Source organism: Chelon labrosus, assembly GCF_963514085.1.
Source record: "Chelon labrosus genome assembly, chromosome: 15".
NCBI classification, from domain to species: Eukaryota; Metazoa; Chordata; class Actinopteri; order Mugiliformes; family Mugilidae; genus Chelon; species Chelon labrosus.
The window spans coordinates 13,153,672-13,166,126 of NC_140348.1; the positions used below are offsets into that span (position 1 = coordinate 13,153,672).

The window sequence follows — 12,455 nt, forward strand, 5'->3', positions numbered from 1 at the left end:
AATGCTGACAGTCTGCTGTTACTGGATAAGCTGTGTTTGCTGAGGTTTAGACGGCGGATACAAGATGAGGCACAAGTAATCTGCTCCGCCACAGTGACAGACAAATCCTTCCCTTTTCCACAAGACTAGCACCTCCACATCACACTCGCGCACGTATATCACACATATATATCTATAAATGTGCAATAGCGGCAGAAATTGTTGCACACACTGGCTCTAAACAACACCGCTACCTGAGGACGGTTGATGAAACATGCGCTTGTTTTTTTATTGCTACATGAAGCCTGAATTCAATGAGTCTGAAAAGGCCAGTTTCACCAATCATTGTCAGTGGACTCAAGGTTTACAGGACTCTGAGATAAGGGTTTATTTTAAATGTCTCTTCTCTCACTGTGGACTTTTTTCATTCAGTCTCCTGAGTTAAAATTCATCTCTTTGATCTCTGTTTGAACTTTGATTGCTTCCACCGCGTACTCTCCCCACCACCATGAGACTTCTTCTTTATAACAATCACTATAATAAAGCGTCGGTATGCATGCTGTGCGTCTAGTTATGATGTAGTTAACAGTTGGGATCATATCACTATTGTATCTGTTCAACTTTTACAAACCTAAGAAAAACACGTCTCAAGTCATCCAGGTCCTCGTGTAGTATATCAAAAAAAAAACAAGCTGAGCTGCAGATGGACTTGTAACGTTTCACCACTCAACCAAGTGGCTTCTTCAGTTCTTAAAGACAGGTGGGGAGCTGTGGTTAAAATAGGAACATCTGTGTATGTTACTCATCAGAAACTCGCATGACTAGTGTCTGTCTATCAGAAAATTGATGGTTTGAAAGAGGAGTTAAGGTCTATGTTGTATTGGAAAACCCTTCTATGAGCAGGGACGTGGGAGTGTCACCACTTTGCAACACAGTCTTGAGATTGGTCCTCAAGTCCCCTATTCAGACACTGAGACTGGAGTCTTTGGCCGATAATGGGTTGTTAAATTCATTCAATAAAGAAAGAAAACAGGATCAAACATTTTCCTGTTTAAACCACACCTCTCCACCAGTCTTTTAGAACTGAAGAAGCTACTTGGATGATGGTGAGATGTCTTCAGGAAACTCTACATGTCCAGTCACCCTCGTTTCATCTTGTCTAAGCAGCCTCGACAAGCTGCAGCCTCATTTTGACAAACCATTTTTAGACATTATCCAGAGAATTTTGAAATTATTTCATGAGCCAAGTACATTATTTCTCAGCTCATCAAACAGCATGCAATCTTTGAACAAATGTTACGCGGTTTTCATCCAACAATGAAAGAATAGAACATGGCCCTGTGGATGGTAGCATCTGTCTGTTGGTCCATTGCCTTGGACCAGACTGAAATCTCTCAACAACTATTTGGCAGATTGTATTGAAATTTGGTTACAGACGTCCAAGGTCCCCAGAGGATCAGCACTAATCACTATGATCCCTTTAGTTCTGCAAGTAGACCAAATGTTCACTTGTCTGGTGTTCACAAACGATAAAGACATAAAGCATATTGATCACAAACAAACATTATATGGATCATGCTGAAATTTGATATAAACATTCATGTTGTCATTCATGTTATAACGTTGTGAGACATTTGAATTTGTTCGTCAAAAATACCTGCAAAGCTAATCAGCACCATCAGCCTCAACTGAAATGTGTCTAGTGTAAGCCTTAACATGCAAAGACACAAGAATCATTTAATAAGCGTTTGTTGAGTCACAATCTCATGACAAATGAGTTAACACAATAGTGACTGAGACCGTGGGCGTATATATTTTCAGTTGTTACAAAACTACATGTTTGTGGGAGCATTTCCCAAAAGGTGCAGATATTGGGATATGACAAATGTGTCATGGGGCAAATCGAGACAATGTCTGACACTGAATCGGTTTGAAGGGGAGTAATGGAACAAGAGCGAGCTGCCACAGCGAGCTGCTTAAGCTGCCCTGCTGAAGGGCTGCAGGTGACTGGCAGTGCCACCTCAGCGATGCAGCAAATTCCTTTCACAGTGCTTGGCTTGGCTGTTCAAAGTCTCATAGTGTGTACGGTGTAGAATCACAAAATTGCCCAAAGCCTGATGGAGAAAGGCTAATTATCGCCTGACTTCTTTATTCAGAGAACACTACTTAAGCTATTAACCTGGATTTTCTGCTGCCATCAGTAACTACGGGCGTCACAAAATCAACAAGGATTTAAATGTTAAAGATTTCCCCTTTAATGTCAGCACGGTAACATTTAGCTTAAAGTGCTATTGTGGGAGTAGCCTCTTGGACTTTGTGCACGGTATTTGTGAGTTAGTGCATGTAAATACTGTATATGTATGTTTGAGTAATTAGAGTGTTGATAGTAAATACATATTCCCCTGTAAATGCCTTGAAGCTACTGTAGCAGAGCAGGCTGCGGAAATGAAACGTCCATTGTTGCCCTACTTTAGTTGCCACATTAATATGCATTCTGATGTTGAAGCTGTCTAATTAAGTCTGTCTGCGTGAAATAAATACTACAGTATGTGCACGTGTGTACGCTAAGGGCTAATTACAAAGCTGCGATTTGGAGTGTGAACGCTCTTTTTCACTGCCCCCTGCTCGGGCTATCAATCAGCTTGTCAACACAGCGGCCGTAATCAGAGTATTTGATGAGTAGTAGAGCAGCATGGATGGAAGTAGGCTTATTGTAATGACAGAGATAGAAGAGGGGCCCCAGACTAGTGGATTTAACTGTCATATCTCACCTTGCATGTCCGATTACTCCCACTGAATGATTGTGAGACTTAGAGGCTCTGGAAGTAGACATATGGCACTACAGTCGGCTCTTGCCAAATCTCTGTCTCTGAGGTAAAATGATGTAAAAAGGATGAAACTGGTTGGCCTTTGCTGTTTAGTGTCTTTATGTCTCTCAGACCACTTGTACAAACCTGCAGTGTAATTTTCCACCATACCGTTGGCAGGGAGCCATGCGCGAGTGTGCCTCAGTTAAGCCGAAACAAAAAAAAAAGAAAAAAAAGGAGGATGTGAAGTGCTCTCATCTCAAACGATATGATGTTCAGCAGTACTCACCTACACCACAGCATCAGGTGTCCCTCCTTGTCTCCCTGCGTCTTCCTCCCCTGCCGTCCCCCTGTTTCCCTCATCCTCTCTCTTCTTCGTCTGCCTACTTAAATTTCTCACCTCACTCCTCTCGCATTCTCCTTGCTTTTTTTCCCCCCGCTTTCATTGTGTTTTTCCAGAGCAAAAATGCTGTGCGTTTAAGAAGACAGCTTGACGTCAGCTGGCTCGCCCTCAGATCCGATCCACGGAGCAGTGCATACACAAAACTGTCTGCTCTTGTCAATTTAAAAGGAATGGTGGCAGCTGTGCTTCTTGACAAGACATAGAAACAAAGAAAAATGATGGTGAACTGAGTTGCACTCTGGCTACAACTGCTGAAAGTTGGTCTACACTAGTTAGTCAACACATGCTTGACTCATATTTGAGTCTATTTATTCATTCATTCATTCATCCTCTGTATCCGCTTGTCCTGTGAAGGGTCACGGGGGGTCTGGAGCCTATACCAGCTATCCTTGAGTCTATTCCTGTGCAGAATATACAAGTCTTAAGGTAAAACGCACACCCACCGCAACTACCCATGCCATTTCCAAAATCGTCCTGAAGGTTTGGTACCAATTCTACCGGATTCTGCTGCAGGGTTAAAGGAATTCCTACCTCCTATCTCCAACTCTTAGGATTCCCGAAGCTGCAGAAGGAGGCTGCTGCACGAGTTTGTTGCCAGGGAGCTGATAACATTCGACAAGGATAATTTTTTTGAGACGATGCAGACTTCCGTAGAACGCTGTTGGAGGATTCAGTGGAAGCTTTTTAAGTAAACATGACAGCTGGTGGCAGCGGCAAAGAGAGACATGGCAGCCACTGTTGTGAAAGCACTATTTGCAGCTTCTGCCTGAGTCTTTTTTTTTTTTACTTTACTGCACAGCGTGGGGCCACACCTAGGATAACAATGCAGACAGTAATTTAAGTCATAGCTGAGCACACGCATTGGGTAAAGTAAAACTGATGTGTTCATAGTCTTATGCTGCTCAATATCTTGAGCTACACCCTGCTTTATTTAGCTATATGCTGATCTGATTAGAGAAGGTGGATAGCAGGAGAGGAGCTGAGCGTACCCAATCGGCAACGACCGCGCAAGTGCAATACCACTGATGGTTGTTGGGAGCTGGCTCTGAAAATGAAATCAAATGAAATACTAAATCAGTCTTTTATTTTCTGCAACCATACAAGTCACTCCTTCCGAGGAGTGCGCTAATGATCATTTTGAAAATGGTATGATATTAGGGCTCAATAAAAAGGTGTGTGCCTCGTTCGGTTGACACGTCTGGGCTGATATGATTGACAAGCCTTTGGACGAGGCAGGCCTAGAGGGTCATTCACCGGTGAATTCAAAGGGACATTGTTTGGATACGGTTGAGATGTAGAGCACTTTACATGCAATTTATTTATTTTTTTTGCATCAAGTAGAATGTGAATTGTGCCCATTAGCTCACATACTGTTGATGCCGTATGCTGCTTCACATTTCAGGAAGGTTCCGGGCTCTAACTTCAGTGTGGCGTCATTGCTAACCAATGGGTGACATCGTTGCTAGCTACGTCTAGCCTCATATATAGTCTGTGGCTGCACTTTGCTCACGCCTATTCAAAACACGGCACTGAAAATATCTTAACATTTGCATTCCAAATTCATCTTTTTATCAAATTGTACATCACCATGAACGTCACCCTCTATGCACTCATCATTGTACTGCTTGAATTCTGTCATCCAGGATTATAGGGATGTTTGTTATTTCCAGTACCAACGCTTTAAACCTAATACAAGACCCTTACCCATTCGGAGACATCCTCTCTGATTAATAACAGCGCTCTTGCTCTCTTTCTCGCCGCCTGTCTCTTTGTGTTTGTTCTTGCTGGTGGCTTCAGCTCTTACATCCGTATTTTCTTAAACTCTGGAGTTTATTTTGTTTTTGATTGGAGAGACTTGACGCGACTGCAAAAAAACAACATGGCCTAACTTTTGAACAAAGTCACAGTTCTGTGATCAGGAGGAATTAGTAATTATTATTATTAAGGACTTGATTATTCCAACAAGGTCAAACATTAATTAGCCCTAAACCCATACACAAAACCCTTGGCTTATAAGTCTTTTTTTTTATCACTTGAATGTGAAGTGCGCTGCTCCCATCTTGACAACTATTCATTTTATTTTGCATTTTCAGGTTGCACAGCTATAATTTTCTTTTGCTGAAGGCGCTTTGGGTTTTTCAGAGGTTTCATTGCATTTTTGGAAAAACAAGGTGAAAACACAAATAGCTGCTTGGAGCTGATGTACTATCAGAGGCTACTATTTCAGACCCTTTCGGTGAACTGCAATTTATGCACCCTTTTTTTTTTTTTTTTTTGTTCAAATAAAGAGCAGATGGTGAATTTTTGAACCCTGGAATTTTCTGAACCCCATTCGCTCCCTCTTGAATACATCCCACGGTCGGCCGAAAGAGCTTCAAGGTTCAGTCTCGTCTCTCCCATGGTTGTTCCTCCTCCAAAACATTCAAACTGCCTGACAGAACGTGGCTGCTTTTTGCACACACATATCATTGCTGACCCTAAATCGAAGTATCAGTTTGAGCATTGTACCACCTTCAACCTGAGTGGTAATGACACCAATTTTTTTGGGTGGTGTGACTGAGTGAAACAGCGCTTGACTGAGTGTCAGCATTCCTCCATTGCTCTAATGGATAGGGACAGCGTTGGGTAATATGACCCCCGAGCAGTGCCGGAAGAACAAGGCCCACCAGGATGGGATGGTGGTTGTATGTTATCCTCTATGGGATTTGAACTCCCCCACATCCTGTTTCTTTATGTCCACTTAGTGCTGCTTGAAAACTATCAATGGAGGAAGAGGAGGGAAAATCAAACAGTATCCTGTGCTGACCCCTGAAACTCAGCTTTATTTATAGCCACAGTCGAATGGCCTCTGTGTGAAAGACTCCACGTGGAAATTAACAGATGCTCTTTACTCCACATTTACTTCAGGGGCAATAAAGAGCCTTGTTCTTTTTTTTTTTTTAACTTTTTATTTATCTACATGAACATAGAACATGAGATCATCATGGATGGTACAGTTAAAATCAAAATATTCAATTACACATACATATATACATACATACGCATACATCATAGTCAAATGTCACACTATTCAAGGTGCATATTCAATCCATTTTTCCCAGCGTTCCATACACTTCTCCAACTGAAGCCTTAAAACAAAAGTAAGTCTCTCCATACAGTAAATTTCGTGAATAATCCCGTGCCACTGGATCAATGTTGGAGGATCTAGTTGCAACCACTTTCTGGTTATGGCTTTCCTACAACTGGCCAGAAGAATCTTCAACAAGTACCTGTCCTTACGCAAGACTGTTTTTGGAATTTTACCGAGATATAAAATAACAAAAGAAAAATCTAAATCCACCCCTATTATTTTATTTATCTCGGTTGACACCTCCTTCCAAAATAACTGGATTTTCGGACAGGCCCAAAAAACATGAACATGGTTAGCCATAGGGGTTCCACATTGTCTCCAACAAAAGCCTCGACTCTGTGTGCCTGTTCGTAGTGCTGTTAATTTAGGAGTTATGAAAAATCTCACTACATTCTTCCAGCCGAACTCTCTTAGAGATCTCGAATTTGCAGTGGTCGCTTGTGTCTCACATATTTCTATCCAGGTCTCTTCTGATATTTTTGTTTCTGACTCCCTCTCCCATTTTTGTTTAATGGATAACGTAGAGTGATTCTTAGAAGCTTGTATACTTCCGTATATTCTTGAGACCAACTTTTTATTATCTTTCTTTTTATATGCCTCATGAAATATAGAAATTAAATTGTATTCCTTCTCCTCCTTGATTTGTAATTTTTTATTGTAGTAGTCTCTGACTTGCAGGTATCTATGAAAGTCCTGCTTCTCCAGTCCAAATGTGGCTGAAATTGACTCATAACAAAGAGCCTTGTTCTGCACGTTTCCTGCAAATATACAAACAAGCTGACTAATAACAAAACATACTAACATCAGTTTTTGTCTAAAAGAGAGACTTATTAGTATAAATGGTTGTTAATCGGTCATTATCCTCAGTGATCCTTGCAGTCCAGAGGACAGTTTAAATCATTCTTGTCTGAGGGTTAGCAGGAGCACATTTACATTGCTTTTTATCTGCAAGGTCTTCAGTGCCCAAGTGAGATAAAGTCAGCCCAAAAGACGGCAGGCTTTTAATTTGGAATGCAGCCAGACTCACATCTGATCTCGAGCCAGGGGGAAGTCTGCTCCGAGGCCTGTCCTGCTGCCCTGCTATGTGGAGCGCACGACTGTGTGCATTCAAATGATCAGCCATTATCACAGCTACACACCCTCAGGGGAAGAAGACTTTCTTTGATATTATAACAGTAGCAGTTAACATTATACATTTACTTATGACATTTTGTATTTGCTTTCCAACAGTAAAACGCACGTACCGTTGTTAAAGGTCTCAGTAAATGTACTGTACTTTAATATCAAATTGTCTGCATCATAAGAGACTGTCTATGAGCACACGGCGTTATTTGAATAAGATTTGAATAGCACTTACATATGAAAGGGGGAAATTCAAGTGAATCCGGACCTAGCGGAACAAAGCAGCTTTATAAAGCAGGTCTTATTAGACACCAAAACAGGAAATGAGCTGGACGATGTGTTTATGTGCGCGCATCTGGGGGGATGCGTGTGAACTTCTGAGTAACAGTTTCTCAAAACAGATCTTTTGTGGAATTCCAATAAATGAGTAATCTAATTACTTAATTTCCCGGCAATTCCATCACAGCTTGCAGTCGGCGAGCGGCCCACAACAAACGCTGCGCTCCCCTGCTCGTCTGTCTCAGAAATTAATTACACGGTTCTCCACAGGAAATTATTAGCTTTGTCCATAGTGAAGTTCTTGCTACCTGACGTGTGCTCGTCTTTGTCCTCACATGAACCCATCCACAAAACTCCTAACGCAGGCTGCCACTCCTTGCACTTAATGAAAGTCTTGCGTTCTTTCATCTAAGCCTCAACTACTTGTAATGACACTGACGTGTATTGAATCTACTTCTATCTACACACCTTGGCAGGCTTGTTCTTTTGTTCACATTCCAGCACAGTTTCTCCCCAATGAGTCCTTGTAGCTGCTCTGTGGCTGATGAATCAAAGCCTCCCAAAAGCAACAGGCACTTGCCTTTCTTATTGTGATGCGTCAACATAAACACTTTCTACACCTGATTAGATAAAGGCTGCAAACACACTCTTTTGTCTTTGCTTACAAGCTCCCCAGTGGCGGAAGCTGATGAGAAATCGCTGGCAATTTTCTTCCAAACTACTCATCATCCATTCTCTTATCTATGACGCCAATAGTTTGTAAAAATGATTTAGGAGTTCTGAGAGGTGACGGGTCACATCATAATCTCGTCACAGTTCACCGACTGGTTTGGCACATTTTCTTTGAGCTCAATTGATTTTCAGTGGCTTTCCTCCACAAATAAATTTCGCACTGAAGTGAGCACACTAACTACAGAGACAGAGATTTTATTTCAGCTTTACACAGTTACAGCTGTTGTAAACAAGCACCAGGAGGTTCCTTTTCCCCTGGTGAAATCCTGCCGTGCACAGGTTATTTTCTTCTTATGAGATAAACATCGGCTTGTTTGGAAGGATCAAAAAAGTAGAATAATGTGTAACCACATGGTGCAATGAGTGTTTATTTTATTTTTTCTGTATGCATTGAGAATCAAAGTTCACAAGTTTCAAGGTGCTTGTCACCGCCAAGACAAGCAATATAACTGAACGTTTTAATATGTTTTCCAGAGATTGTTACATAGGAAAAAGTAATTTAATTGCCTAGATAATGATAATGTTTTTAATTTTTCAGATCAGCCAGGCTGTAGCTGAAACATGCATCTTGTAAAAATTCTGACTTGTCGTGCAACAAGCAGTCCAGTGTTTACTTTGTGCAGATGCTGAAGTTGGCAACAAGAGTCTAAGGAATTTTAATGAAATTCAGCAAGCTGCCACAACAATTGGGCGGGTACCAAATTCCACTGCTATCACAAGCGAGGCAGTGCCAATCATACAGTAAATCGACACATGATGACGCAAACACAGATTTCCCCAGATGTTTACCGTAGGGAGACACGGTCCACGACTTCACCGCCAAATTCAATTGCTCCCTTCTCGCTCAGGAATATTTGGGGTGGGTGGGAAATGTACAAAATGGTTACCAGGGCAACCGGAGCCCGGAACATCCACTAGCTATGAAGTGTCAGCTACAAAGTGACGGGCGCCGAGAGAATTGCTTTTATATCAATATTAATGAAAGAACAAGCGCCCGGTTAAAATCTAAATGCACCTTTTTTTAAAAGAAAAAAAAAATAGAAAATCAGCTGTTTTTATTTTTGATTTCCAATTACTGGTGCTTTAGTGACTGGAAAGCTCTGACATAAATATGGCTTGTTAAACAGGGACAGTGAAAGTTGCACGGGAGCACACAGTGAGACGGTGACACACGCTGAGAGCTAAAGACTTCTTTCTCTGAATATAGGGTCATGCTGGGTGTTAATGGATAAAGGCATTGTTGGCCACAGCTGAAAATGTGCACTACGGGTTCCAGTAAGGCGGAAATAACTACAAAGTGGAAGAATGAGAAAAAAAAAGAATGAGTCCAGGAATAAGAGTTTTTCTGGAGGCTTTTTGTCACCAGGGGTCAAGACGCTCTAACAAGATAATGTGTCAAACTGTTTTCTTGGTGGATGACTCACCTACTCTCATCGTATTGCCATATTTCATCAATTGCCGAGAGCAAACTTGAACTGTTTTCTTTGGGTTTTTGTTGCTCTATGAATCAGAGTTATGGTCCTGCTGGAATGCTTAGTTTCCAGGAAAGCATACATCCTTGATGAAGTGTGTCTAAACACAGTGTTACACTCTGCTCTACAGGGGGAGTCACAGGGACAAACAGCCTCTTACAGTGTGAAATAAAAATATGAATTTATTTGCTTAAAGCTGGAGCCACGCTTCTCCAAACTGCACATGGGTGTCTGTACACAGGTACTGTCTAGACACATACGTGTGTGGTTCTTTTATGCAAGTAAGTAGTAACGGCAGTAGAAATCCATCAGTCACTGTGTCTCAAAGGCCCCAAAGGTTAGGTCAGTTCAATACTGTTAAAGACATGAGGTTCCGCTTATCAGTGGATTTCAGTTTGATGCCGGTTCATTATTAAAAAAATCATTAGTTTTGTAAAGGTCAGCTCATTAAACATCCATTTTGACAGCAGAGCCAAGCGTCTTTACTATTGTAGGATGCTGAGTGGAGGTTATGACCCTTGAGCATACATGAAGACGGACACACCCTGTGTGAAGTCCTCCATAGATTTGGAATAGTTTTGAAACTTAATGTAGATGGCACAGGCTGTTCCCATCTTGGCAGCGCCACGCTTGTTCAAAATGGAAAAATAGGTAGCTTTTAAGTGGAGTTAAAGTGGATGTGTGACGAATAGGAAGACAGCTAGGAACCTGTGGCTGCATCCACCTGTCACTCAAAACAACCTTATTTATGCATAACTTCAAGCCTTGATATAATTTAAACAACATCTGCACAGGGGGTCATTTAAACATCACCCCCTGCACAGTTGTCATGACAGGTAAAATAAGCTATAAAGACTGAGGCTGTTTTTTCAACCAGGCTGTAAAAATGATTATTTCTGGTGTAACGTTGAGTTTTATCAGGACTGACTCACGTTACAAGTGAGCCTCAAGTGGTCATTGGAGGAACTGCAGGTTTTGGCACATCCGTGTTGGCTTCATTTTTTGGCCCTGGTAGATGTCGTTTGGCTGAGCCGTGGTGTTAATGGTTAAGTGTGGACAACAGAGAAAGTGTCCAACTTAGATCAAGTCAAAAAATGTAAACACCACTAATACGCTGTCAGCAAAAGTCAGCTGGCTGCCTGCTTGGCAGCAGTTGAATGATCTAAATTATGAATGTGTTATTGCACTTTTATTCTCCATAATACACCCATAACCTTCAGGCCAGCACAGTTCAAACAGGAAGTCAACGCTTTTATATTATAATTATTCAAGGAAAATATCATAAAATTTTAATATAAATACTTAATCTTTATATAATGAAGCAAACCAACCAATGTAAAGAAATAGGAATGTCAGAAAATCATATTCACCTTCATGTCAATGTTAACAAACCACTGCATCTGTGAAACACACTTGAATGAATCCAGATCTATCAACGTCAGGGACTGAGACAGTAATGGGGTGTGCAGCAATATTAAGTTTCTGGATGGGGAAATTTGCTGCGCTCTGCTAGAAGATCACTTGTAGCAGGCACTAAGTTAAAATTTATGCTCAAACTCTGATAATGAGGAAAAAGTTTGTGCTGTGTGGCTCCCCTGTGGCCTATATTTACTTATAACACCCTCATCTGCGTGGGTTTGTAGAGACCATTCTGTGCCCCGCTGCAGCAGCTTAATTCCAACTTAGTTGATTTGTTCTAGCATGTGTTTCTGAGAGAGAAAAAAAGGACTATGACAGATTAAAAGCAGCTAAAATGACAGAAATGGTAGGAAATGTTTTTGTAGCACAAAAATAATGTATATTGACTTTGGAAGCAGATTTACTTGATGACTGTGTGACTTAATCTTGCTTTGATAATAAAACTGTACAGCATTCTGTGTGAATGAATGTGTCCTGTCAATGTACACATACTTTCACATACAGCATATTGATACAATTTTTTTTTTGGTGCTCATACCTCATTAGGAGGCCAGTAACCCTTAGAGGCTCCACACTGCAAAGTAATCTTATAGTTTTTCTTAGCCACTGACTTCAGATCACTCCGGCTGGGTGACTCCCAAAATGAACCAAAAGCCCTCAGACACCTATCATCCACTCCATTTCACAACTGAAACTTTTGTTTGCTGCAAATAATGAACAAAGACGTGGACTCGCACAGCTGGCTAATGAGGCAGAAAAATAACAGTGAAATTTGAATAGCATTACAGCTAATGGCTTTCCTGTATTTCTGTGCTTGTTTCAGATGGGAAGGTGGAGGTGACAAAGGAGAGCTTGAAGCTCTGCACCATGGGGCCAGGGAAGGTGTTTGGAGAGCTGGCTATTCTCTACAACTGCACCAGGACGGCAACTGTCAAGAGTGAGTCTACACAGACACCTGGAAAAACATTCAAAGTGCTGACATGAGTCTGTGTTGAATGTCCACATTTTGTCCAGGTGACAGATAATGTCCCCTATTCACACACACATCCACTGAAACTGGCTGGCTTTGGTGGAGGATTAGAGCTCTTTCTCCTTGTAAGTTATCGGTTCTA

At 41.4% G+C, this 12,455-nt stretch overlaps 1 protein-coding gene across 2 annotated transcripts in view; it reads left to right on the forward strand.

Moving 5' to 3' along the window:
* LOC311500817 (cGMP-dependent protein kinase 1) overlaps positions 1-12,455 on the forward strand; it is a gene marked incomplete at its 5' end in the record, with an annotated part of 81,110 nt that overhangs the window by 18,292 nt on the left and 50,363 nt on the right. For both annotated transcript variants that reach the window (XM_084562420.1, XM_084562419.1), the window contains one exon: positions 12,167-12,280. In XM_084562420.1, coding sequence (XP_084418546.1) covers positions 12,167-12,280 — 114 coding nt within the window. The remainder of the gene's footprint in view (positions 1-12,166; positions 12,281-12,455) is intronic.